At 42.2% G+C, this 25104-nt stretch overlaps 1 protein-coding gene across 11 annotated transcripts; it reads left to right on the forward strand.

Moving 5' to 3' along the window:
* The first annotated feature begins 118 nt into the window (after nucleotides 1-118).
* On the forward strand, nucleotides 119-16084 carry PRKRA (protein activator of interferon induced protein kinase EIF2AK2). 11 transcript variants are annotated; one of them, XM_036319717.1, is made up of 9 exons: nucleotides 119-345; nucleotides 898-943; nucleotides 1262-1361; nucleotides 4702-4783; nucleotides 6962-7040; nucleotides 8570-8687; nucleotides 10114-10208; nucleotides 12986-13160; nucleotides 15592-16084. In XM_036319717.1, exons 1-9 carry the CDS (start codon nucleotides 281-283, stop codon nucleotides 15747-15749), a joined length of 918 nt encoding a protein of 305 aa, XP_036175610.1. In that variant the 5' UTR covers nucleotides 119-280; the 3' UTR covers nucleotides 15750-16084. The 11 variants fall into 11 exon arrangements, with proteins under 11 accessions (XP_036175610.1, XP_036175611.1, XP_036175609.1 ...); XM_036319718.1 differs by lacking the exon at nucleotides 1262-1361 and adding an exon at nucleotides 14313-14373 and having other exon boundaries at nucleotides 898-1067; nucleotides 15592-15726; XM_036319722.1 differs by lacking the exon at nucleotides 119-345 and adding an exon at nucleotides 5628-5715 and having other exon boundaries at nucleotides 925-1067; nucleotides 1262-1365.
* Nucleotides 16085-25104: the final 9020 nt, after the last annotated feature.

The raw sequence follows: 25104 nt of genomic DNA on the forward strand, positions 1-25104 counted from the left end.
GATCCCGGACAGCAAGGGGGCGTGGCCGGGAACCTGGACCCGCGCTGCCGCACCGAGGCCCCGCCCCCGCCCCCGCCGCCGCCCGTCCTCCTCGCTGGAGGGACGCAGGAGGGGAGCCGAGGGGGTGGGGGGTCGGAGGAGGGGAGGAGAGGAGTTGGGTAGAAGGAGGAGGCGGCGGCGGCGGCGCTGGAGCGTTCCTCTCGGGGACCGGCCGACCCGGGGAGCGAGGACGTCGATCCGCGCCGCTCTTCTTGCCGCCGAGCCCTCCTCCCTTCTCGCCATGTCCCAGAGCCGGCATCGAGCCGCGGCCCCGCCGCTGGAGCGCGAGGACAGCGGGACCTTCAGGTCAGCGCGCGGGCGGTCGGGGCCGCGCCTAGCAGGGCCGAGAGGGGTGGGCGGGAGAGGCGGGGCCGGGGGAACCTGGCTCCCCAGCGGCATTGTGGGTAAAGCCCCTTCCCGACGCTCTCGCCCCCGCGGCTGCGGGCCGACCCGCTGGCGCTCGGACCCGCCCTCGGTGGCGCGCGAGCCGGGGTCTGCGGCTGGGCCCCGCCCCTTCTGCGTCCTCTGGGGTCGGGGCTGGGCAGGCGACCGTGTTTCGCGGCCTCCCGGGGAAATGAGATTTGTGAGCCTCGTCCTGCGAGGTGGCGAAGCCGCACTACCCTCATTCAGATCCTCTCCTAATAGCGTCCCCCACTCTGCCCGCCCCTGCCCTGCGCCCGCCGCAGTGGGGCGGGCAGTCCGTGCACCTTCCAGCTCCGGCCCCTGGGAGCTTTGGTGCTTCGCGGGTCACCGTTGGTGGCAGTGAGAACTAGCCTCTCTAAAGCTTCTGCTTCCCTCCCTGCTTTGGCATGCGAAGCACACCTTTTTCCGTTTTTTTGTTTTGTTTTGTTTTTGCAGTTTGGGGAAGATGATTACAGCTAAACCAGGGAAAACACCGATTCAGGTATTGCACGAATACGGCATGAAGACCAAGAACATCCCGGTTTATGAATGTGAAAGATCCGATATGCAAATACACGTGCCCACTTTCACCTTCAGAGTAACCGTTGGTGACATAACCTGCACAGGTCTGTATGCACAGTTAACCCCCGACGACCCTGCGGGTTGACAGTCAAGACTTGATACTGTTTATCAGTTGGGCAAGTGCCCTTTTTACTGGAGATAGCTGTGAGGGGCAGGCTCTTGAAATGAGACCTTTCATCTCAGGCCATTGGGATTTTCCAACTTCATCTGATTCTCTCCCTAATTTTCTCTTCCCCAGATACCAAGAGAAGCTCAGAAACATCCTAGGATCCTCCTAGGGTTCTTCCAAGAATTAGGGAGAAGCAGGAAAGGTTCTTGGAGCAGCCATAGCTGGATCAGTAGGTGCTATCAAGTTTTAAAGTTTCATAGATTATAGCTGATTCCATGACCCCAGAATTTTCTGAACCTCTCCCCTTTCTGTATGGACTCATTTGCCACTTTGGGCTCATTGTACAACACTCGATTCTGGATCCAAGCAAAATGAGGAAGGCAAATGGCTTGAATACTCTATATTGATTGCATAGCAGCTTCTAGTTCCTGACACTGTGTAGGGATTTTAATGAGCTGTTATCTCCTTTTTTATATATACATGAGGAAATAGGTTCAAGGAGATTAGAAATAACCTGCCCAAGGTTACATAGCAGTAAAGTTTCAGAGTTTAAACTCACCTTATTATGGTCTGTGAGTTTGAGCAAATTATAACTGAAGCTGCCCATTTGTAAATTAGACATTCTATTTCTTATGTATCTATTTAATTGCAAACAAAAATATATTGAATAGTAAATTTAATTTGGAAGAATGTCAAGAAAAAAATTAAGCAGGAAGGCTGAAGTCCTGCCATTTTATAATCTAAAGGCATCATTTATTTGTGTCCCTGAAAATCTTGAGTCTGCTATTTTCATTAAAGCCACTTTAAGATAATTTTGAAGTTTTTTGTTTTGGGGGGGGATTTTTTTTTTTTTTTTTTTTTTTTTTTTGTCTATGTGAGGCAAGTGGATTGGAGGTGCCAGCTTTAATAGTCTTCATGTGAACCATAGAATCAACAATGCATTATTGCTTTAGCTGGTCTATATTTAAATATTCAATGAAAATTCAAGAAAAAGTAGCCTTTTCCCCCTCAATGTGTTATAGACCAGTGATTAATAACCTATAGCAACCATTCTGCCTAGGCCCCCTACTCTTCTTACACTGCCCTATCTTCCTATACAAGCTTATCTGCCTCCACGGCATCAAATACTATCTAAACGCTGATAATTCTAAAACCTCTATCTTCAGCCCGGGCCCAGTTACAGAACAGTGTATCAGTCTGTGTTTGCTAGACATCTTTACTTGGAGGACCCAAAGACACCTCAGTTACTCATCGCTTCAGACTGAATCCAGCTTCTCTCTCAAATCCATTCCCTCTGCTTTCTTTAGCTCAGTAAAGGGACCACCATCACCCATTGGCTCATAATAGAAATTTGTGTCTGATCTTGATTTCTTCCTCTCTTGTCCAGGCTATCACTAAATCTTCCTAAATATCTCTTGAATCTGTCCACTGCTCTCTTCCCATTTCTACTGTTTTGGCCTCTGTCATCTCCCCCTTGGATTATGGCTTGTCTTATAACTGCACTTTCAGCTTCTAGTCTTGTGATGTCCATTCTCTACACGACAACCACAGTGTTCTTTCTGACATTCAAGTGTGTTCATGTACTTCCTCGTCTTAAAATCTATCCAGTGCCCGGCCGGTGTGATTCAGTTATTGAGCATTGATCCATGAACCAGGAAGTCACTGTTCGATTCCCTGCCAGGGCTAGACCCCCACTGGAGGACATGCAGGAGGCAGCCAATCAACGATTCTCTCTCATCATTGATGTTTCTATCTCTCCCTCTCCCTTCCTCTCTGAGATCAATAAAAATATATTAAAAACATAAAATAAAAATATATTTAAAAAACAAATTCATCCAGTAGTTTTCCCATTACCCTCTGAGTGAATATATATTTGTTGATATGACTTAGAAACTTGCTGCTAAAACTGTGAACAGCAGCATTGATATCACCTGGGCACTTAGTGGAAATGCAGAATATCAGAACCCATGCCAGACCTACTAGATCAGAGTATGTTTTTTAAGAAAATTCCCAGGCACTTCAATGCGCATTAGAGATTGAGAAGCACACATTTAGGAGGCCATTCTCTGACCCCCTCCTCCTATTCCTACAACTCTCTAGCCTTTTATCTCAAAGTTTCTTCCTTCCAGCTCTTACTGTATCCAACTACATGGGGCTCTTGAGAACACCGTGCTCTCTATCTTTGAGCCTTTGCCGGTGCTCTTTTCTCTGCCTAGATTGTTCTTCTCAACCCCTAGCTCTCTACATGTTACTAGCTTTTACTAATCTTTCAAGTCTTCATTTAGTAAACTCTTTCTTTCTTTGTGAAACCTTTCTGAGTCCTTACTAAGTGTAGGTAGCTGCCCCTTGTATGTGCTCCCCTGCAACCTGCACTTAGGCCTGCCATTACATGTACCATTCCATATTTCAAACGCCTTTTACAGAAGAAATTCTGCACTAGGGTTTGTACTCTTTAAGGGTAGGGACTCTGTTCAGTTCTCTATTAATACCTACATTGGTGGATAAATGAGTACAATGTGTGTGTCTTCCAAAATTTATTCTACGTCTCCTTTCTTTCTTCCACGCCAGAGGAATGGATGTCAGCATTCTAATACCACTTTCGAAGGGTTCTCAACACCTAGTCTGAACACAGAGGAAAAAGATTGGATTTACCAGATGTGATTGCTTACTACAGTTAGGCATCAGTGTCAGTGATCAGTCAGGACTAGCCCCTCTAGCCCCTTAGCTACCCTAAAGGATACAGATTGTAAGTAAGACACATAACATAAGCTCTCACCTTCTTCCCCATATAATTCTTCCCACATTGAACCCAGTATATAGGCATGACTGCTTATCGGATCAAGGGGTTAATCCAGGATAGGACAGGCCGTTAGAATAAAATTGTGCACATTTTCTGTGAGTGGCTCCCTTAAAGGAAACTTCTTGTTATAGAAGAATTTCTCTCTGTGAATAGGGGAAGAGTAAAATACGAAGTTGTATTTCTTCAAAAGGTGTATTATGGGTTAGTTTATTACCACTTTATGTATAAATATATAATGGAGACATAATATGGATTTTTTATACAGGTATGCATAGAATTAAATACATAGAACTTCTGCCCTACCTGGTTTTTCTCAGTGGGTAGAGTGTTGGTATATGGACTGAAGGGTCCCGAGTTTGAATCTGGTCATGGGCACATGCCCGGCGTGTGGCCTTGATCCCCAGTAGGGGGCTTGCAGGAGGCAGCCAATCAATGATTTTCTCTCTCACCATTGATGCTTCTATCTCTCCCTCTCCCTTCCTTTCTAAAATCAATATATATATATATATATATATATATATATATATATATATACACATACATATATATATATATATATATACACACACACACACACACACACACACACACACAGAACTGGGTTTTTTAAATGTATTTCATGTGGTGAATATTTTATGACAGCATATTTATTAGTATATGTTTTCATAACTATGTAAAGCCTGACTTTATTTTGCATTATGAAATCATCTATGCAGACCTCACATTTTCACAGCATATACTTTTGTTGTTGTTGTTAACCTTAATTCAGGTGAAGGTACAAGTAAGAAGCTGGCGAAACATAGAGCTGCAGAGGCTGCCATAAACATTTTGAAAGCCAATGCAAGTATTTGGTGAGCTAAATTTCTTTGTATTCTGCAGCTCAAAAATATGGCTGAGGAGGTAAGATTAAAAGTTTGAACATGCTTGGAAAAGCAACCGAGTGAGCAGTGTTTAGTATCAGCTCTATGATATTATTTCATTGTGAAAATCCATCATCCTTTAAAGAATTTATCCTTAAGAAATTAAATCCAGCAATTAACAATTAAATGAAGGCCCTCTTGAACTAGGCTTCTTTTTGTTTGTTTTCCGGATGGGGTGCAACAGTGGAAAACCAGAGGTTTTCTGACCAGTGTCTCACTGTATTAAGACTAATTGTTTCTATACTGAGGAAAGCAAGGTGTGAGGTGGGAAAAGATCAGCTAAAAGCACTCAGGAATTCTGTTTGGAAGAAGACAAAAAGATTTCCTTTTGTTATAGAATGTATGCCAAATACAAAAGGATGTTAAATGGGATGTTAATTCTTGGCATATTTTTCCAAAATAAATTTTTTATCACATTAGGTACTTTTGGAAAGAGTGTTGGTCCTGGAGATCTCATGTATCTTAAAGTGGTGTCCTTGGTTTCTAATGGACACAGCCTGGAATATGGTGTGCCTTCAGTGGCTTTTCTTTGCATGCACTCAAATATATTTGGAGAACAGTTTGCATATCTGTTCGTAGCTGATAGCATAGGCCCATGGGGTTTTTGCTTCCCACCCATAGCAAAACTGTTGACTTAGGGATGTATCTGGGCTCTCATGCAATGCTGCTCCCTTTTTCTAAATTATTTTAACCATTCGGATAGTTTAGCCAGTGTAAGCCTTGGATTTTATAAAATGATGCTTGATTCTGTAATTGATTTATGCTACCTTTTTAGACATGCCAAATGGAATGGCAGGTACTGGATCTCCCCCTTGCTTGTGATGGCCATGCTATTTCTCTGCAGCCCAGGATCAACCCAAAATGTTAAGTGTATTTGTGGAAATGAGTGTACGCTGTGTCCTTCCTGCACATGAGCACTTCACTTTATCAGCAGAAAAGGCTCATGCACTTTACAGGATGGGGCAAAAGTAGGCTTACAGTTGTTCATATGGAAAATAATAGAATAATTAATAAATAATACAGGAATAAACTATTATGTGTACTTACAACTATAAACCTACTTTTGCCCCTCCCTGTATTTTTGTGCTTCTTGGCAGATAAAATGGGAATTACTAAGCTCTAATGAGACCTAAAGTGGCCTGATTTAATATAGACTTTCTCACTTCTTCATCACAATTATTTGGGGAGCTTAGACATGCAGCATTGTAAGAGAATATTCATATCTCATCAGCCTCTGTAAAGCTTGAAATTCTGGTAGAAAAACTTGAGGAAGTGGCAATAACTAAGTCTCATTTGTCAGGGAAGAAATGACTTTCAGTTGCCTCAATGGTAGTACCCGGGAATGTAGCTTATTCAGTGTCAGGCACCATCACCCAAGTAGTTAGTATTTCAAATTACTTAGAAGAGATTGTTTTCTTTTTTCCTAATAACCATCGTCAGATGCTGAAATCAGATTCATGCAGGCCATCTAGGATGCATGTAAATCTTAGGGTTATCCTAGCATAGAGCAGATGATATATCAAACAGATTTTTCTCCTATAATTATCTGAATGAAAAAACTGCATTTATGACTTACATTATTCACAGGCTAAATTTCCTGACTAATTATTAGTCTTCCCTTTTTGTGTAGTTGTAACAATAGTATGCTTTACTTAAATACATTTTATTGAGCACCAGTTACATGCAAAGTACTACAAGGCTTATGAAGGTAAGTAATAGATGGGCCCTACCATCAAGGAGTTTACAATCTGAACAGGGGCGAGAGGTGGTGAGGGATGGACAAATTACATGTATTTGTAAGAGTGTATAACTTAGGGTAAAATAGTTTGCTTAAGAAAGTGTCAAACCAAATGTTATAATGGCTCAAAGGAGTGAGAAAATATGTTCCATTGGGGTAAAAGAGTAGGCTTTTTACAGGACGTGGCATTTGAGATATACCTTGGGTGATGGGTAGATCAGATTCTCGTGAAAGAGGTAGGAGATAAGGGCATTCTGTGTAGAAGGAACAGCAAAAGCAAAGACATAGAGGGTGAAAGAGAAAATACTTGTCGTGTATTTGGTAACTTGGGGGAGATCATTTGGGTTTATAACACTTTAAAAAATGTTTAGCTTTGCAGTTCCTGACCCCTTAATGCCTGACCCTTCTAAGCAACCAAAGAACCAGCTTAATCCTATTGGCTCATTACAGGTAAGTTGCACAGTTTTTCCATATTTAACATTTTGTCTACTGAAGAAAGGTGTCATAATTGATACAATTAAGGGCTAAACAAGGAACTAATATTTTAAAGATAAGATGGTATAATATTTTGTTTTCCAAGTTATGGTCATTAGATATTACAGTGCTAACTTGAAATTATTTTCCTGTTTATTTTTTGGATTTTCCTCCATATACAGTATCTGCCTTTGGCTTGTGGAATCTCATTTGAGATCAACAGAACCTCTGCATATGTTTTATACTTTAAGAATGTTTCTTGCCACTTTTTTGACAAACCTCTTTCTACTTTTGTTGAGACAAAAGACTAAATTTAAAGAACTCAAATCAGGTAGCCTAATTCAAGAATAGGGAAGAAGTCTTCATTTGCTTATTCTCCCAAATATATTTATTCAGCTCTGAATTTCTGCGTAGAGAATAGCCTTTTGCAGATTATCTGTGTGCTCTCTTGGACAACACCCCTCCCCGTTATCCAACCAGTCCTTTGGTCCCTTTCCTGCTCCATGAGTTATTCTGTAGTTTTCTCCTTTTCCAAACCTGTTTGCTATCTCTGCTCCTCTTTTGCTCTTGATCAGTTACAGTGATTAGCCAGCTGTGGGTAGAGGGGCCTATAGCTCAGAGGGGAAAGGCTTTAGGAACTGTTGGCAGCAAAACCTATGGATATCCTCTGAGGTTTTGACTCAGTTTGTCTTCCTACTTGAACTCTTTGATATCAGCTCACTGTAGCTTAATGGAAGAATCTATACTAATAAAAGGGTAATATGCTAATTAGAACGGGTCGACTGGAAATCTTCCAGATGTCCGACTTCCTTCCGGACAAAGCCATGGTGGCGGGGGCCAAGGCAGAGGCTGTTAGGGGCGATCAGGCCAGCAAGGGAGCAAGCAGTTAGGGGCAATCAGGCCGGCGGGGGAGCAAGCAGTTAGGGGTAAGATCAGGCCAGTGCAGGGGAGCAAGCAATTAGGGGCGCGATCAGGCCGGCGCAGGGGAGCAAGCAGTTAGGGGCGCGATCAGGCTGGCAGGGGAGCCGTTAGGTGGCAATCAAGCCTGCAGGGGAGTGGTTAGGGGGAGATCAGGCCGGCAGGCAGAGGTGGTTAGGGTCGATCAGGCAGGCAGGCAGAGGCAGTTAGGGGTGATCAGGTAGGCAGGCAAGCAGTGAGGAGCCAGCGGTCCTGGATTGTGAGAGGGATGTCTGACTGCCGGGATGGGGCCTAAACCGGCAGTCGGACATCCCCAGAGGGGTCCCAGATTGGAGAGGGTGCAGGCCTGGCTGAGGGACACTGAATTTCGTGTACCGGGCCTCTAGTGCCATTAATAAACAGGAAACTGCTTCAGTTTTGGTTTTATGGGCTTACAAGGGTATTCCCTAATTTTCCTATTCCAGAATATCATTATTCCTTTAAACATATAAATAGAAATGAGATCAAAATCATGAAAGAATGTCATTTATGTGATTGAGCCTTTGCATAGTAAAAATTACTACTAAAGCCTCATCTCAATTTTCTAGGAATTGGCTATTCATCATGGCTGGAGACTTCCTGAATATACCCTTTCCCAGGAGGGAGGACCCGCTCATAAGAGAGAATATACCACAATCTGCAAGCTAGAGTCATTTATGGAAACTGGTACTTATTTCTTTTTACCCTCATACAATTGGAGACATTTGATGTATTTTCAGATGATGAATGACCATAGAAATTTCTGTTGTGGCAACTTCTCAAATTTTTTTGTTGAGAAAAAATTGATACACTCCTGTTCTACTGTCTCTAACTTTCTGAGGATGAATTTAAGTAAATATTTGATTTAAGAATACTTACACTTCTTAATTTGATATTTTTAAAAATCAAGAGTTATTAATGGAAAGATAAATAACTAATTGACTCATTATATAATCCTCAGTGATATACTAAATAAATCTTACGAAATCTCATTTGATATTTCGGCAGCTGTTCTAGAAGATAGGACTAGAAAACATCTTGTTTGCATTTGAAAATAAGATGATTAATAAGAGGTTAAATGACAAAACATTGCAATGATAGCAACTTTTATATTGTAAAGGCCATAAACAATGAGGAAAAAAAAAGTTACTTAATAAAGTACTATTGAGGATTCCTATTTAACTTCTTTAATATGTTTCTATTATTTTTTAAAGTGGTTTGAAAGGAATTTTGCCTTGGCTACGTGTTAGTTTCAACATACAAGCTACTTTTTGCCCTCAAGAGGTAGCATGGGCCCCAGTTGGTTTGGCTCAGTGGATAGAGGGTTCACCTGCGGACTGAAGGGTCCCAGGTTCAATTCTGGTCAAGGGCACATGCCCAGGTTGCAGGCTCGGTCCTCAGTAGGGGGCGTGTAGGAGGCAGCCAATCAATGATTCTCTCTCATCGATGTTTCTATTTCTCTCCCTTCTCTGAAATCAATAAAAGTATATTTAAAAATAATAAAAATAAATAAATAAAATGAGACTGTCTTTTAAAAAAAAAAATGGAGTGTGAGCCAGTGCAGAAAGCACTGAGCAAGAAGCAGGTGCCTCAACTTCTGTTCTTGATGCAATCTTTGGTTTGCAGGATAGGCAATTTAATCTCTCTGGGCCTTAGTTTTTAAATCTAACAGAAGTATGGAAGGAGATGAAGTATATGGTCTCTTTCAACTTCAGTATCCCCTTTCTTATTCATGATAGAGAAATTCCACATAATTGTCAGTTTATAGAAAATTGTAAGCAGGAAAACAATGAGAAACCAGTGGTAATTCAAATATACCTTAATAAATTTGAATATTTGATCAGAATTCATTAAAACAAGACATAGGGAAATATAGCTGTTAATGAAAAACAGAAAGTATAACTACTAAAGATAAACTGTTAAAAGAAATGCCTTCAAAAATGTAAGAATTAATAGCTATATGAATCACAACAAGCAAAGATGTCAGGTCAGTAAAAAATAGACTAGTATATAAAAACCATGAGGTTGTTCTCTGATTAAATGCAATATACGTTTGATCATTCTCTGTGGACACATTTCTTTTCTAAACCTACCATTTCTTTTAATGATTTAGGAAAAGGGGCATCAAAAAAACAAGCCAAGAGAAATGCTGCGGAGAAATTTCTTGCCAAATTCAGTAACATTTCTCCAGAGAACCACATTTCTTTAGTGAGTAATGATCATGCAGCTATGATATTAATGTGATTAAGCGTCTCTTTTTTTTTTTTAATCTATTGTTGACAGTATTACAGATATTTCCCATTTTCCCCTTTTTTGCCCCCCCATCTCTTGCCTAGATTTCTTGTTGTATTGATACTTCATAGTTGCAGTTTTAGAAAATCTCTTCATTGTTTAGTTACACACTACCCCAATCCAATTTAATCTGCTTGCTCTATGTGAGCCAAGGTCATAGGGGTGACCAGGTCAGAGGGCTTGGGAGACATAGACAAATTGAGAATACTATGAGGATCTAAAGATAATAGGCCCTGAAATCGTGCTATTTTTGCCTTCACATTAACAGTGCATTCCCATCCCTTTCTTCATTCACTCATTTATCCACTCAGGAAACATTTAGTGAGCTCATACTCTGTGCCAAGCTTTGTGCTGGGTAGTGGCATACAGTGATAAGACAGTCTCTGCTCCTAAGGTGTTTATAGCAGACTGAAAGGGAAAAGAACCCTACAGACTAGACTGGTCCTTACAGAGGCTGCTGTAGGAACATGGGAGAAGCCATCCAGCTAAGACTGGGGGTTTATGGAAGGCTCTTTGGAGGAAGTAATATCTACATCGAGACTTATAGGATGAGAGTAGGGGAAAAGAACTCCAGAGAGTAGGGGAAAAGAACTCCAGAAGAAAGAGCTGGAGTGAAACATCATATGCTGTGTAGGAACCCTAAGTAATTTCGTATGGCTAGAGCAGAGAGTTGGAGGGAGTCTCAGACAGTGAGACCATTAAGGAGATTGAACTTTACTCTGAGAGGAGAACAAAGTCATTAAAAAATTTTAATCTGGATTCACAGGCTCTAATTTAATTTATCCAGTAAAAGAAAAATCACTTGGCTGTGTTATGAAGAGTTAATGAATATTAGAGACCTGTTTGGAACGCTGTTATAGAAATCAGATGACAGATGTTGGTGGCCTAAATTAAGGGAGTGGCAGTAGAAACGGTAGATTTAAAAATTATTTAGAAAACTAAAGTGAAGGGGGCATGGTCATTGATTGGATATGGGAAGTAAGGAAAAGGGAGGAAATAAACATTTTTAGTTTGGCAGCTGAGTAGATAGTGGTACCATTCATTCATATGGGGACCACAGAAAAGGAGTAAGATTTGAGGAGGAACAGATAATGAGCTAAATGTAGAATATATTGAGTTTTAAAGACAATCAAGTAGAAGAAATACAGTTATTTTTTTAAAAAGTTCAACTTCATTCGTGCAAATTAAACAATATACTAATTTCATATTTTAGATCAACAAAACCTACAAAGTTTGATAACACCCGGTGTTGGTGAGGATATGAGAAGGCAAGCACCCTTTAAGACTTTGATGGGAGTATAAAGTGGTTCAAAATCAATTTGGAAGTATTTACCAAAATTAAAAGCATGCATGTTTTTTGACTCAGCAATTCTACTTCTAAAAATTATTCTGCACAGAAAGTCATTTAAGTGCAAAGGAGTTTTTATTGTAAATTGTTATTAAAAGCAAGAAACCAGAAACAACCTAAAACTCTTAGTTGGAGGCTGGTAATAAATATAATACATATATGTGCAAAGATGGGAAGAATGAATAAGATGTAGAAGAGTAAGCTATCATTTTTGTTTAAAAAGATTATGTGTATGTGTGTGTGTGTGTGTGTGTACTTGAATGTGCATAGAACATTTATGGAAGGGTACTGAAGAAAAGTTTAACAGCAAGTACCTCTGGGGAGTAGAACAGAAATCTAGGGAAGGGGAGGTAAGGAAAAAAGACCATTATTCATTAGATGTTTGTTTTAATTGCAGGTTTTTTTAAAACCATGTGAATTAATTATGATTAAAAAAAACAATTTTGTTTAAAGTTTCAATCAAGAAATATAAAATTCTATTTACTAAATTGTACAAATTACTCAATTCTGTATCAGGGCCATTCCTATGATCTTTTGAAAATGTCTTAACCTATGTCTGGGCTCATTAATAAGGAAGACTAAGGATAGGTTGCCCTACTTAGTTCAAAGAGTAGTTGTAGTGGGTTTTTTAAATGACATAATAAAGAAAAATAATTTGAGAAACATAAACATGGAATGTAAAACATTCTGAACACAGGTGAAAAAGGAAGGATATAGGGGAGAAAAAAGGAAAGGGAGAAAAAACAAAAACATAAGCTCAGTTGGGTTCTGCGATATAAGTCTGAGAACTCTTTGACATCCTGCTATTCATTTAAATAATTTGTTCTTCTCAAACCCAACATACTTTTCATCTTTTCTACAGTTTCTTTGTTTTCTGCTTTATAGCTTTTGGTTACAGTGATTGGTATTTAATACAAGAAATCATAAAGATATGAAAATTGCTTTATATTTTAATTTGTAGATTGCTCTGCTAGTCAGATGCAATTATTTGCAGATTTGTTTATAGTATTCTTAAATATCTTATGTCTTAATGTGACTGTCAGAAAATTTGACTGAGAGACATTTGTGCTATACAAAAGTATTTTTAAATACTTCAGTATTAAAAAAAATGAAAAAAGAAAAATAAATACTTCCATTATGTTATTGCACATGCTTCTTTTTTAACATCATGCTATTTGTTAAATGCGTGTACTTGTTTGTGTTGTCTTGTTTAAATTAGAAAGTTAACCAAATTGTGTCCATTTAAACATGCATTATAAACGATTAAGTGTGAGTGCCTTCTAAATTAATTATAGTTGGAAACCGGTCCCAGTTCTGAGTCTTAACCTTCATCTCTGTTTTTCAGACAAACGTAGTAGGACATTCCTTAGGTTGCACTTGGCATTCCTTGAGGAATTCTCCTGGTGAAAAGATCAACTTACTGAAAAGAAGCCTCCTCAGTATTCCCAATACGAATTACATCCAGCTGCTCAGTGAAATCGCCAAGGAACAGGGTTTTAATATAACATATTTGGATATAGGTATGAGGGTTTTTTTTTTTTTTGCTTATCCCAAAACATATTTCTTTTAAAAATACGTTTGAGAAACAAAAACTTCTATTATAATTAATGTCATTGATTAAGGATTCTAACTCTATATATTACCACAGCAGTAAAATATATAAATGATATGTTCCATTCTCATACATTATATTCAAAATACCCAACATCTCTAGTTATAATAATAAAAACAATAATAGCTAAGATTTATAGAATTTTATTTACTATGTGCCAGGCACTGTTCTAAGGACATTACATAATAACTAATTGAATCCTCAAACTATCCCTATGAAGTAGGTTCTGTATGCATATGAAGAAACTAAGGCACAGAAAAGTTGAGAAACTTGTCCAAGATCACATAGCTAGTCAGTGCTAGAGCCAGGTTAGGGGAAGAGTACCTGTAGATACATTGTCCATTTATCTCGCCCTGATGGGAAGATTGACAGATAAAAAGACACCACATTTCTAGAACAAGGAGTGAGTTTGTGGGTTCTGTAATGACCAATGAACATGTCTCACATAGATGTTTCTGTTTCTCTTTCTCTCCCTTCCTCCCTCTCTAAAATAAAAAAACGTTTTAAAAAGAATAATAAAGATGGTAAGTGGAGTAGTCTACTGTGGATGCTTCTAGAGAAAAACAATGATAAAAACTATTGCTTAGACAAAGGATCTACTTTATATACACTTAGCAACCATCACGTTTGAGTATGTCATTATAGAACCCACTAACTCACTCCTTGTTCTATAAATGTGGTGTCTTTACAGAACGCACGCCAGACCTCTCTCCCCACTTCATCACTGTGTGCCAGTCCTGGGAGGCACATGGGGCAGGTCAATTTATAGCTTTCTCCCGTTCCAGCTGTCATTTTCTCCAGCCCTTAATCATTTAGGTAGACAAATGCAGAATGACTGGAGAGGAAGTCAGTTTGGATTTTCTTTTAAGTCAGTTTATAAAGCTGCCTACCGTGTACATGCGTTTATCATCTTGATTTTACATCAGTATAATATGTGAAGAACTTGATACCTCTATTCCAGTTTCAGTGACCTGTAGGGACCTAGCTTTCAGAGGTCCTAGCACTGGAAAGTAAGGTGTTTAGAGACTGAAAGAACTTCTGATTTTCTCTGTTGCTTTAGGATCAAATGTGCTGGGAATTTAGTATGGACAGATGGTCAGAAAAGGCGGCTGATGGGGCAGGCAAGTTGGAAGCAGCTGCTTAATGGGTGTGGTGTTTCCTCGTGGTATGATGAAATGACGAAAATGTTTTATGACTAGATAGAGGTGGTGGTTGCACAACATTGCGAATGTACTAAATGCCACTCAGTAGTTCACTTTAGAAATGATTAATTTTATGTTGTGTGAATTTTACCTCACTTAAAAAAATAAAAGAACCTAGATGCTAGAACTAGAAAGTCTCTTCAGGCATTAAATAATCCCATTGTATCTGGATACTTCCCTCTATGTTGACTAACTGAAATAACATTTAATCATGACCTCTTTAAACAAATTATGACTCATGTTCTCCTTCTTCCCTGATCTTATTTGTTGTCTTCAGTAAGAGTGATTCATCATTGATGAGAAGAGCATTTGTTTCCTGGGTTAGGTATTACTTTAAAACACCCTAACCCTTAGACTCTTTGCACAGATTTATAACCAAAGAACATTAAGGCACAAAGGAGGTCTTGCCCTGAACCATGTGTGTCCTAGTTCAGTGTCCACTGAAAATACCCCTAGACTTAGACTTCATAATGAAAAATGCAACTTCTCCAGGCTTCTAGCCAATGGTTTTTTCCCTTTTGAAAAAGTTGCTATGGTTCAATAATTTGTAAACACTGTTCAAATAAACACATTAGAATTGTCTTGGGAGCTTTTTTGTTTGTTTGTTTTTTAAATGCAAGAATCTGGCATTTTTAACCCTAACCCTGCATTTCTGATTGAGCAGGCTGGAGCAAGGCCTGGACACCTGCATTGCTAAGTTCCCTCTGATGATTATAAAGCACATCTGTGTTTGAGAATTGCTGTAGCTGAGCAGCTGTGTTTTGTTTTTTGTTTGTACAAGAATAACAAAGATGCCTGGCCCATGTGGCTCAGTTGGTTGGAGCATCATCCCATGGACAGGAAGGTCTCGGGTTTGATTCTCGGTCAGGGCGCATACCTAGGTTTCAGGTTCAGTCCCCAATTGGGGCACATGTGGGAGGCAACCAATGGACGTGTCTCACATCGATGTTTCTGCTTCTCTTCCTCTCCCTTCCTCCCTCTAAAATAAAAATTTTTAAGAAAGAATAACAAAGATGATAAGTGGAGTAGTCTACCATGGATGCTTACAGAGAAAAACAATGATAAAAACTATTGCTTAGACAAAGGATCTACTTTGTATGCACTTATTAACTATCACATTTGAATATGTCATTACAGAAGAATTGAGTGCCAACGGACAGTATCAGTGCCTCGCGGAACTGTCCACCAGCCCTATCACAGTCTGCCACGGCTCTGGGATCTCCTGCAGCAATGCACAGAGTGATGCCGCCCACAATGCTTTGCAGTACTTAAAGATAATAGCAGAAAGAAAGTAAACATGAGACAACCTAGGAAACCCTGCGGCAGCACATAACATGTCCCTCTCTCACCCCTTCCCAAGTAACACATTTACTGTAATGTTTGAGTTTGTGTGTTGTTTCTAAATCTCTTTCATAGATTCCATCAACACTACAGATTTCATTATCTCCTAGTTGTTATTAAACTCTTTTTAATGGCTTCAACTTTGTATTGGTATACTGTATTTATAAACTTTGTACCACAGGCAGAGTGTAGCACCCATTTGGCAATGCCATGTACATAGGAAGAAACTGCATGTGTATTGATGATGATGAAGATGATGAAATAAAACTGCTAACAACAGTCTTTTTTACTGGTGCTTAATCTCACTTTGTGCAGGGCTTTCAAAGGGAATTCGCAGGTGGCCCCTTAGACTTAGAGGGTTGAGGATGCACTAACAGGCTTTTATTGAATGTGACTGTTAAATGTCAGGGGACACGGTGGTCCACTGTGTATTTGGATCCAAGTGATAAAGAGCCGTTGTATTAATGGGTTCTACTCATTTTATGAAAGTGTTACTGACTTGACTGTGGCTCCCTTCTCAGCCATTCTTGTAAGTAACATTGTAATGTGGCTGTTCTATTATTATTTATGGTTTACTTCTGAAAGTCAAAGGTTAAAAAAACGTATGGCCTAAGCAAAAATTTATAAATTGATACACGACTCACTTCCATATTTTCTCAAAGCATATGCAACGTTGTCTTTTTCTTTGACATAACGATTCATCAATCAATGAATACTGTAGTTGAAAAAGGATTAGTAGTACCAAAACAAAACTTCCTCGTGTACTCAATTCAGTTACAAGAAACGGTTTCAAACAAGGCAGTGAGTGATTAAAAAGTGGGGAAATAAGTGTCATGCACAGATTTTAACTTTGCCTTTTATGTTTCCGTATACCATCCTGTGACACCAAGTCTGCCCTGTCAGCTCCGGCCGAGACTGTGCTTTGTAGACCATTGGATGTCTCTTGCCTGTTCAGAGCCCAGGGAAAGCTCTGAGTGAGGCAGGATAGTGAGCTGGGAAAATTCCTGGGCGAGTGGAATGGGGAAACTGAGGCAAGATAAACAAGGGCAAACAATTTGACCAATTTAGAGCCATCTAGTGAATTGCAAGACCTTATCTTTCCCAACCAAGGACACTTGAGAACAAATGGTTTATACCTCTCCTCGCTGACCAGAGAGTGAGTACCTCAAATCACCCTGGTTAGTGAGATAGAGGACAGAGACTCTAACACATTAAGTGCCCTGTCAGTCACCAGTGACTGACACTATACTTTCCGTCCGGAAGACAAAACAGGCTGGGCGCTTAACGTGTTCATGCCATTAGTGCCAGCCAAACCCAAGGACGGATGAAGTCGGGAACAAATAAAAAACCCATTAGAGCCAGACATGCCCAAGATAAAAGTAAGACACTAACCTGGCCGGTGTGGCATAGTGGTTGAGTGTTGACCCATGAACCAGGAGATCTTGTTTCTATTCTCAGTCAGGGCACATGCCTGGGTTGTGGGCTCTATCACCAGTAAGGGGTGTGCAGGAGGCAGCCGGTTGATGATCCTCTTTCATCGTTGATAATTCTATTTCTCCCTCTTCCTCTCTGAAATCAATAAAAATATATTTTTTAAAAAGTAAAACACTAAGCCCTAGCTGGTTTTGCTCAGTGGATAAAGCATCAGCCTGCAAACCAAAGGGTGCCAGGTTCAGTTCCAGTCAAGGGCACATATCTTGGTTGCAGGCTCAATCCCGGGCCCTGGTCGGGGCTCATGCAGGAGACAACCAACCGATGTGTTTCTCTCACATCTATGTTTCTTTCTGTCTTTCCCTTTCTCTCCCACTCTCCCTAAAAATCAATGGAAAAATATCCTCAGGTGAAAATTAACAACAGCAAAAAGTAAAACACTAAAGCTGACTAAAGAATAATCTCAAACTCTCTCTCTCTCTCTCTCTCTCTCTCTCTCTCTCTCTCTCTCTCTCTCTCCATATATATATACATACATACATACTAGAGGCCCGGTGCACAAAAATTTGTGCACTTGGGGGGGTCCCTCAGCCCGGCCTGTGCCCTCTCGCAGTCTGGGACCCCTTGGGGGATGACCACCTGCTGGCTTAGGCCTGCTCCCTGGGGGATTGGGCCTAAGCTGGCAGTCAGACATCCCTCTGGCAGCCCAGGAGCCCTCGGGGGATGTCCACTTGCCAGCAGGGAGCAGGCCTAAGCTGCAGTCAGACATCCTTAGCGCTGCTGAGGAGGCGGGAGAGACTCCCACCACCACCGCTGTACTGGCAGCCGGCAGCCTGGCTTGTGGCTGAGCAGAGCTCCCCCTGTGGGAGCGTACTGACCACCAGGGGGCAGCTCCTGCATTGAGCATCTGCCCCCTGGTGGTCAGTGTGTGTCATAGTGACCAGTCATTCCCAGTCCTTCTGCTGTTAAAGTTAATTTGCATATTACCCTTTTTTATATAGGAATGCCTGGCCAGCCTGGGTGAGGGGCTGATGGCTGTTTGCAGGCTGGCCACAGCCCCTTCAGGGTGGGGGTCCCCCCGGGGTGCCTGGCCATCCTGGGTGAGGGGCTGAGGGCCATTTGCAGGCTGGCTAAGCCCCCCAGTGGGAACCCTCACCCCATGAAGGTGTGGCCAGCCTGGGTGAGGAGCTGATGGCTGTTTGCAGGCTGGCCACAACCCCCAGCCACCCAAGCTCCCAGTGGATGCTGGCTGGAAGCAGGTATCTGGGATTTATTTGTCTTCTATAATTGAAACTTTGTTGCCATGAGCAGAGGCCACAGCCAGCTCAGGGCCAGCAGGAAGCTTGGCTTCCTCTATCGCCTGTGCAACCAAGCCTCCTGCTTGCTCAAGCTCCGTGGATGCTGGCCGCCATCTTGGTTGGCTTAATTTGCATATAGCAGCTCTGATTGGCTGGGGGGCATGGCTTAGGGCATAGCGAAGGTACAGTCAATTAGCATCTTTGTCTTTTATTTGTGTGTGTGTGTGTGTGTGTGTGTGTGTGTGTGTGTGTGTATATATATATATATATATATATATATATATAGTCCAGATTATTATGACCACCTGATGCTTGTAGGCAAATTAGCTATAATTTCGTGCTGAAGTTGCTAGAGGGCCAGACCATTATAAATAGGGAAGTAAGTTGTTTACTATGACAGTAGAAGTGATTAGTGATATTTTTCTGAAGATATGGGTAAACAATGTGATTTAACAGCCTTTGAACATGGCAGACTATATATATATATATCTACATATATATACTGAGTGGTCAGATTATTATGATCAGCCCATCAGTACTTTTTTGGGCCACTTTTTGCCTTCAATACTGTGGCGATTCTTCTTGGCATTGACTCCACGAGATGTTGAAAGGTGATGCAAGGAATTTGACACCATGCCTGATGAATAGCACTGTCCAGTTCTGTGAGATTTGATGGCTGTGGAACCAGCTGCCTGATGGCTCTTTTAACTTCATCCCACAAATGCTCAATTGGATTGAGACCTGGTGATTGTGGGGGCCACCTAAGCAAGGTAAAGTCTCCCTCATGTTCTTGAAACCACTCCTGCACAATACGAGCACTGTGGCATGGTGCATTGTCTTGTTGGAAGAAGCCATCTCCACTGGGATACGCCATCAACATGATAGGATGAACTTGATCAGCAACGATACTTAGGTATGTTGTACTAGTCAGACATTGTTCCACACGAATTAGAGGGCCCAAATCATGCCAGGAAAACATGCCCCAAACCATGACACTGCCCCCCCCCCCCAGCTTGAAGGGTTATACTCATGCATGTGGGGTGCATACTTTCATGCTGTTTCTGCCAAATTCTCACTCTGCCATCTGCATGATGCTACTGGAAATGTGATTCATCGGACCACATGACTTTTTTCCAACGCTTGACTGTCCAATCCTTGTGTTCCTGTGCGAATTGGAGACGTTTTATTTTGGTAACTGCAGACAGCAAAGGTGTTTGAACAGGCCTTCAGCTTCCATATTCCATACGATGCAGTATATGGCTAATTTGCCTACAAACATCAGGTGATCATAATAATCTGGCCATTCAGTGTGTATATATTAGAGGCCTGATGCATGAAATTTATGCAAGGGGCTCGGCCCTTGCAGCCTCAGCGGCTTGCCTCAGCCCTCGCAGCCCTGGCTTCATCCGGAAGGACGTCTGGAAGGTTGTTCGGCTGTCTGGTTTAATTAGCATATTATGCTTTTATTATTATAGAACAGCAGTTCTCAACCTGTGGGTTGCAACCCCTTTGGCGGTCGAATGACCCTTTCACAAGGGTCGCCTAAGACCATCCTGCATATCAGATACAGTGGGGCCTTGACTTACGAGTGTCCCGACTAACGAGTTTTTCGAGATATGAGCCGTCTCTCGGCCGATTTTTTGCTTTGAGTTGCGAGCTAAAATTCGGGTTACGAGCCAGCTTCAGATACCCCACCGCTAGTTGGTGCAGCGAACGTCACAGTGAATGCCACAACATCAGCCTAGCATTACATGTTTCACTCGTTCACTTTAAGATTTGACATATGAGTAATTTGAGTTACGAGCTCCGTTATGGAACAAATGAAACTCATAAGTCAAGGCCCCACTGTATTTACATTACAATTCATAACAGTAGCAACATTACAGTTATGAAGTAGCAACGAAAATAATTTTATGGTTGGGTCACAACATGAGGAACTGTATTTAAAGGGCCAGAAGGTTGAGAACCACTGTTATAGAAGATATATATCCTATATAATAAAAGCCTTATATGCTAAGTGTCTGGTTGTCCGTTCAACCAATCAAAGCGTAATATGCTAATGATATGTTAAGGCCACTCAACCTCTCGCTGTGACATGCATTGACCACCAGGGGGCAGACAGTCGACTGGCCAAACAGTCATTATGACATGCACTGACCACCAGGGAGCAGATGCTCCGACAGGTAGGTTAGCTTGCTGCTGGGGTCCGGCCGATTGGGGCTGAGCAAGACAGGCCAGACACGCCCTGGAGCCCTCCCATGGTCGCTCCCCGGCTGACCAACCTCCTGTGTCCCTCCCAAGCCCCAGTCGTGCACTGGTGGGGTCCCTCAGCCTGGCCTGCACTCTCTCACAATCCAGGGCCCCTTAGGGGATGTCAGAGAGCTGGTTTCAGCCTGATCCCACAGGCCAAGCCAAGGGACCCTACTGGTGCACAAATTCATGCACCGGGCCTCTAATTCTATCTATCTATCTATCTATCTATCTATCTATCTATCTAGATATTTTTTTTTCTATTGATTTCAGAGAGGAAGGGAGAGTGAGAGAGAGAATAATTGATCAGCTGCTTCCTGATAGAGCCTGCAACCCGGGCATGTGCACTGACCATGAATCAAACTATGATCTCTTGGTTCATAGGTCAATGCTCACCACTGAGCCATGCAGGCCAGGCCCTTATACAATCGTTTTGCTGCACTAGCATATTAAAAACGCACCTGGAAAGCTAATGAATATTCTATTGAAACATTTTCCTCTGTGTTGACTAACTGAAATACATTTAATCATGACCTCTTTAAACAAATTATGACTCCTGTGTTTCTACCTCTTCCCTTATTTATTTGCCTTCAGTAAGATCCTCTAAGATCCTTGCCTGCAGAAGACAGATAAAACCCTCAAGACAGGAGGCCAGCGTGGGCTCTCCCTGGAGCACACCCATGCCTGTTTTCGGGCTTTTAATTTTTTTTCTCCTAAACTCTAAGGGTCCCCAGGAGACTTGCAATCAGGGGAGCAGTGGGCAGCAGCAGCTTGTCCTGGGCTCATCCTCTGAATTCTCTCCAAGGACCCTTTTCCTCTGACTGTCCAGTGAGCCGCCGTGGCTCCTTCCCATGACGTTTCTAGGGAACGGAGCTGAGCAGCCCTGGCGCTCCCCTGGCGCGTCTGTTCTAGGCCCTTCCTGTGTGGCTCTGCCCCCAGCTTGAGTAAGCGCACTCTCGACATCACATGGACTCGTACGTCTTCCCTGCAGGGAGTCACGAGCCCACACACCGCTGGCCAGCCTGACAGACCTCTGTAATCCGGGAACACGAGTCACTATGGAGTTGGACAATCAAAGTGTTCATCAAGCAGGAAATGGCCGCACAGATTTTCCTGTCTGAAAAGTGAAAATCATACCTGAGTGGACTCCTTTGACAATAATAAAACTACATAATAAAGGAAAACCATGCCTGTCACTTACAACTCTAAGAGCATTTAACTTAGTTTCATGTTATAAGCTATCTATGACAAAAGGAATATTAGGTATTTTGAGAACAAAGAACGTAAACAGTTTGGGCATAAAGAGGAACTTGTGGGTCATTAAAATAGACTGATTTTAGGGTGTGTTTTTTTTTTGTTTGTTTGTTTTAAAATATATTTTATTGATTTTTTGCAGAGAGGAAGGGAGAGGGACAGAGAGCTAGAAACATCGATGAGAGAGAAACATCAATCAGCTGCCTCCTGCACGCCCCCCACTGGGGATGTGCCTGCAACCAAGGTACATGCCCTTGACCAGAATCGAACCCGGGACCCATGAGTCCGCAGGCCGACCCTCCATCCACTGAGCTAAACCGGTCAGGGCTGATCTTAGGTTTTTATGAATGCTCTAGAATATAGAGAAGGCACATAAAATCGCTTTAAGAGATGACATTAGACTTCTGCATAGTAAAATGCTAACTGAAGAGGGAAAATTGGGAGTGTATGTGTGGAGGGGGGAGGATTCCATAAGGAAAAAAAGGATGAGGTCAAAGAGGGGAAAAGGACAATATAATTTAGTTCTAAGGAGTTCAAATGTGTTGATAAAATGAGACTTGAGTGCAAGGTGCCCAGAAGGCATGTTCTTCCTGTGCATGATTTCCCAGCTCTGGCGGGGGGGGGGGGGGGGCGGGGGAAGATGGGGGGTGGGGGGGGTGGTTATCAGGTTATTTTCTTGAGCAGGGTGATGTCTTTCCTGGGTCCTCGTCCAAATGGATTTGAAGAATGAAGCCACAGACAAAAGGTGGTAGGTGAAAAGTACAGAAACTTTATTGCAAGCAAACACTACCTCTAAGACCTTCATTCTAAATTCTAACCAGTGGGTTCTCAACCTTCCTAATGCCGCGACCCTTTAATACAGTTCCTCATGTTGTGGTGACCCCCAACCATAAAATTATTTTCATTGCTACTTCATAACTGTAATGTTGCTACTGTTATGAATCGCAATGTAAATATCTGATATGCAGGATGTATTTTCATTCTTTGCGACCCACAGGTTGAGAACCGCAAAGCCCACAACTCTGTCTGTCTTGGTCCAGAGGGGCCACCTAAGGAAGGTGTCCTCTAAGTTCCTACTCCTAAGACTCTGTCCCTCCTGGACGGACAGAGGGGCCCTAGGAAGGGTGACCGCTGCTTTCTTCGTCTTGAGGCATTAAATAGGCGGCAGACCCTCCTTCGCTATGTGGGACCTTCGCCCTGTCATCAGCTCCCAGGACCCGCACGTCCATACCTTTCCTCACTTGGTCATCTGATCTGTTTAGGTTGAAGGCACTTTTGATTTTATCTTGTGGGTTTCTCCCAGTTGTGCTGGCAGAGATGCCTTATCTTACAGCCTCCCAGCTGCTCAGGGCAGGGCTACTGTTGGTCTAACACATGGTCACTGTAATTGCTCAGGCCAGAGATAGCCCTGACTGTCCTGGGCTTATGGCTGTTTTCATTGCTGAGGTCAGAAGTGTTTCCATCTGCCGTGGCATTTCTCTAACCTCTGTACGAAGAAGATAAGCACCCTGGCGTCTTCAAGTCTCCATCTATGTACTCCTCTCCCGTGGACCCTCCTCATTCCCTAAACCTTCCTAATTAAGCCAGCTGTCTTACCCTTTAGTTAGGGGAGGGGGGGAGCAGGTATTCTTAAAGACACTGTCCAATTGTCACCTCGATCAGACTCCAGACTTTCTAAGGAGTTGCTGCACCATCAGGTGCTCTTTCACAGCGTTTTGTTAAGGCTCTTAACCAGCTGAACTGGTTACACCTGTGGTTTCCTAAATTGGCTGCCTGGGCAACCATGCCTGTGAGATGCACCAGGGGTGGGAAAAGATGCCGTGTGGAGTTTATGACAAGTTTCATGAGAAAATCACTCCGGGGATTCTGGATTGAGGTCATGCCATCCATAGCAAAGAAGTCAACACCTTTCAACGCAAGACTTCCGATGTGCCACTGGGCCCCGGTGGAGACACAGCACCTGCCAATGGGAGGATCAGTGGCCATGCAGCCAAAACCACCGATTGCAAGCTGGGTCCCCAGCCCATCACGTCACAAGGTTGGGCAGAGTCAAGTGGCAATCTGTTGTCGGTGGGAAATACATTTGGATCAAAGGAGGGAGAGATTCTGCCCCAATCTTCCAGTCTGTTTCTTTCCAGGCCCCTGACCAGCTGGCAAAACCAGTTACCACTGTCCAAGTACATCCTAACCTCGGGCCACTCCCCACTCCTCCGCTGCCCAATCCTACTTTCTTTCCTAAGAGCCTCTTGCCCATGGTCTCCTCAGAGTCTGCTGCCTGGGGAGCCCGACTGGGCTGTGGAACTATAGTTAAGTCCAAAAAGATATTAATAGAAAAATCAGATAAATTACGGAGTTGGTAAATCACACAAAATTACAATGTCAAATACTCATCTTTTGCCTTTTGTTAAAATAATAGAGGAAGGACTGGTTGTGAATTTATAGCCAGTGTTTCTTTTGCAGGTCTCTGTGGATGAGGTGTGTATAGGCTCCTGTGACAGAATATTTGCATTTGGAAAAGATTCCTCTAGAAGAGTATGTAGGAAGCGAAATAGAAACGTCCCAAAGAGCAGTTAAAAATCATGAAAGAGCCCATTTTGTCATACGAATTCTAAAAAGTATAAACTCCAAACCTTAAAGCATCTGAGTATTAGAACTAAGCAGCAGTTCTTAGTAAATTGGGGGAAAATTAATTTGTTTTGATTCATTAAAGTACAGCTTTACCTGAAAAACCGTGTATTTGTGGAAATGATTGAAGATGTGCTCCTCTCTGAAGAGTTTACTAGCTTCTCAGCAGGTTCCGGATTATTCACAAGCAGATCACCAGAGCTTTCTCCCACAGACAGAGTGGATATCAAAACGGAGTTTGGGCTTGTTGGAGAGCAGGTAACAATACACCAAACCTCACAGTTATTATATTTAAATTACCGTTACCCGATTTCTTCACTTCCCTTGGCAGTTTTTCTATAGAACGTATCAAAGGGCCACCTACAGAGAGCGAGGAGCAATGAAGACCTAGCAGCTGCTGCGCAGTCGGTCTGAGTGTCAGGAGGTCAGAGTCGATGGAACAGACGGAATC

This window comes from Myotis myotis, unplaced genomic scaffold, assembly GCF_014108235.1.
Source record: "Myotis myotis isolate mMyoMyo1 unplaced genomic scaffold, mMyoMyo1.p scaffold_m19_p_8, whole genome shotgun sequence".
Taxonomy (NCBI): Eukaryota; Metazoa; Chordata; class Mammalia; order Chiroptera; family Vespertilionidae; genus Myotis; species Myotis myotis.

Excerpts from the sequence above, each read along its gene's own strand:
- PRKRA (XM_036319716.1), top strand. The coding sequence starts at position 281 with ATGTCCCAGAGCCGGCATCGAGCCGCGGCCCCGCCGCTGGAGCGCGAG. Across the intron at positions 7,041-8,569 it reads ATCCTATTGGCTCATTACAG|GAATTGGCTATTCATCATGG; the intron begins GTAAGTTGCACA and ends TCAATTTTCTAG. Across the intron at positions 13,161-15,591 it reads TATAACATATTTGGATATAG|AAGAATTGAGTGCCAACGGA; the intron begins GTATGAGGGTTT and ends ATGTCATTACAG.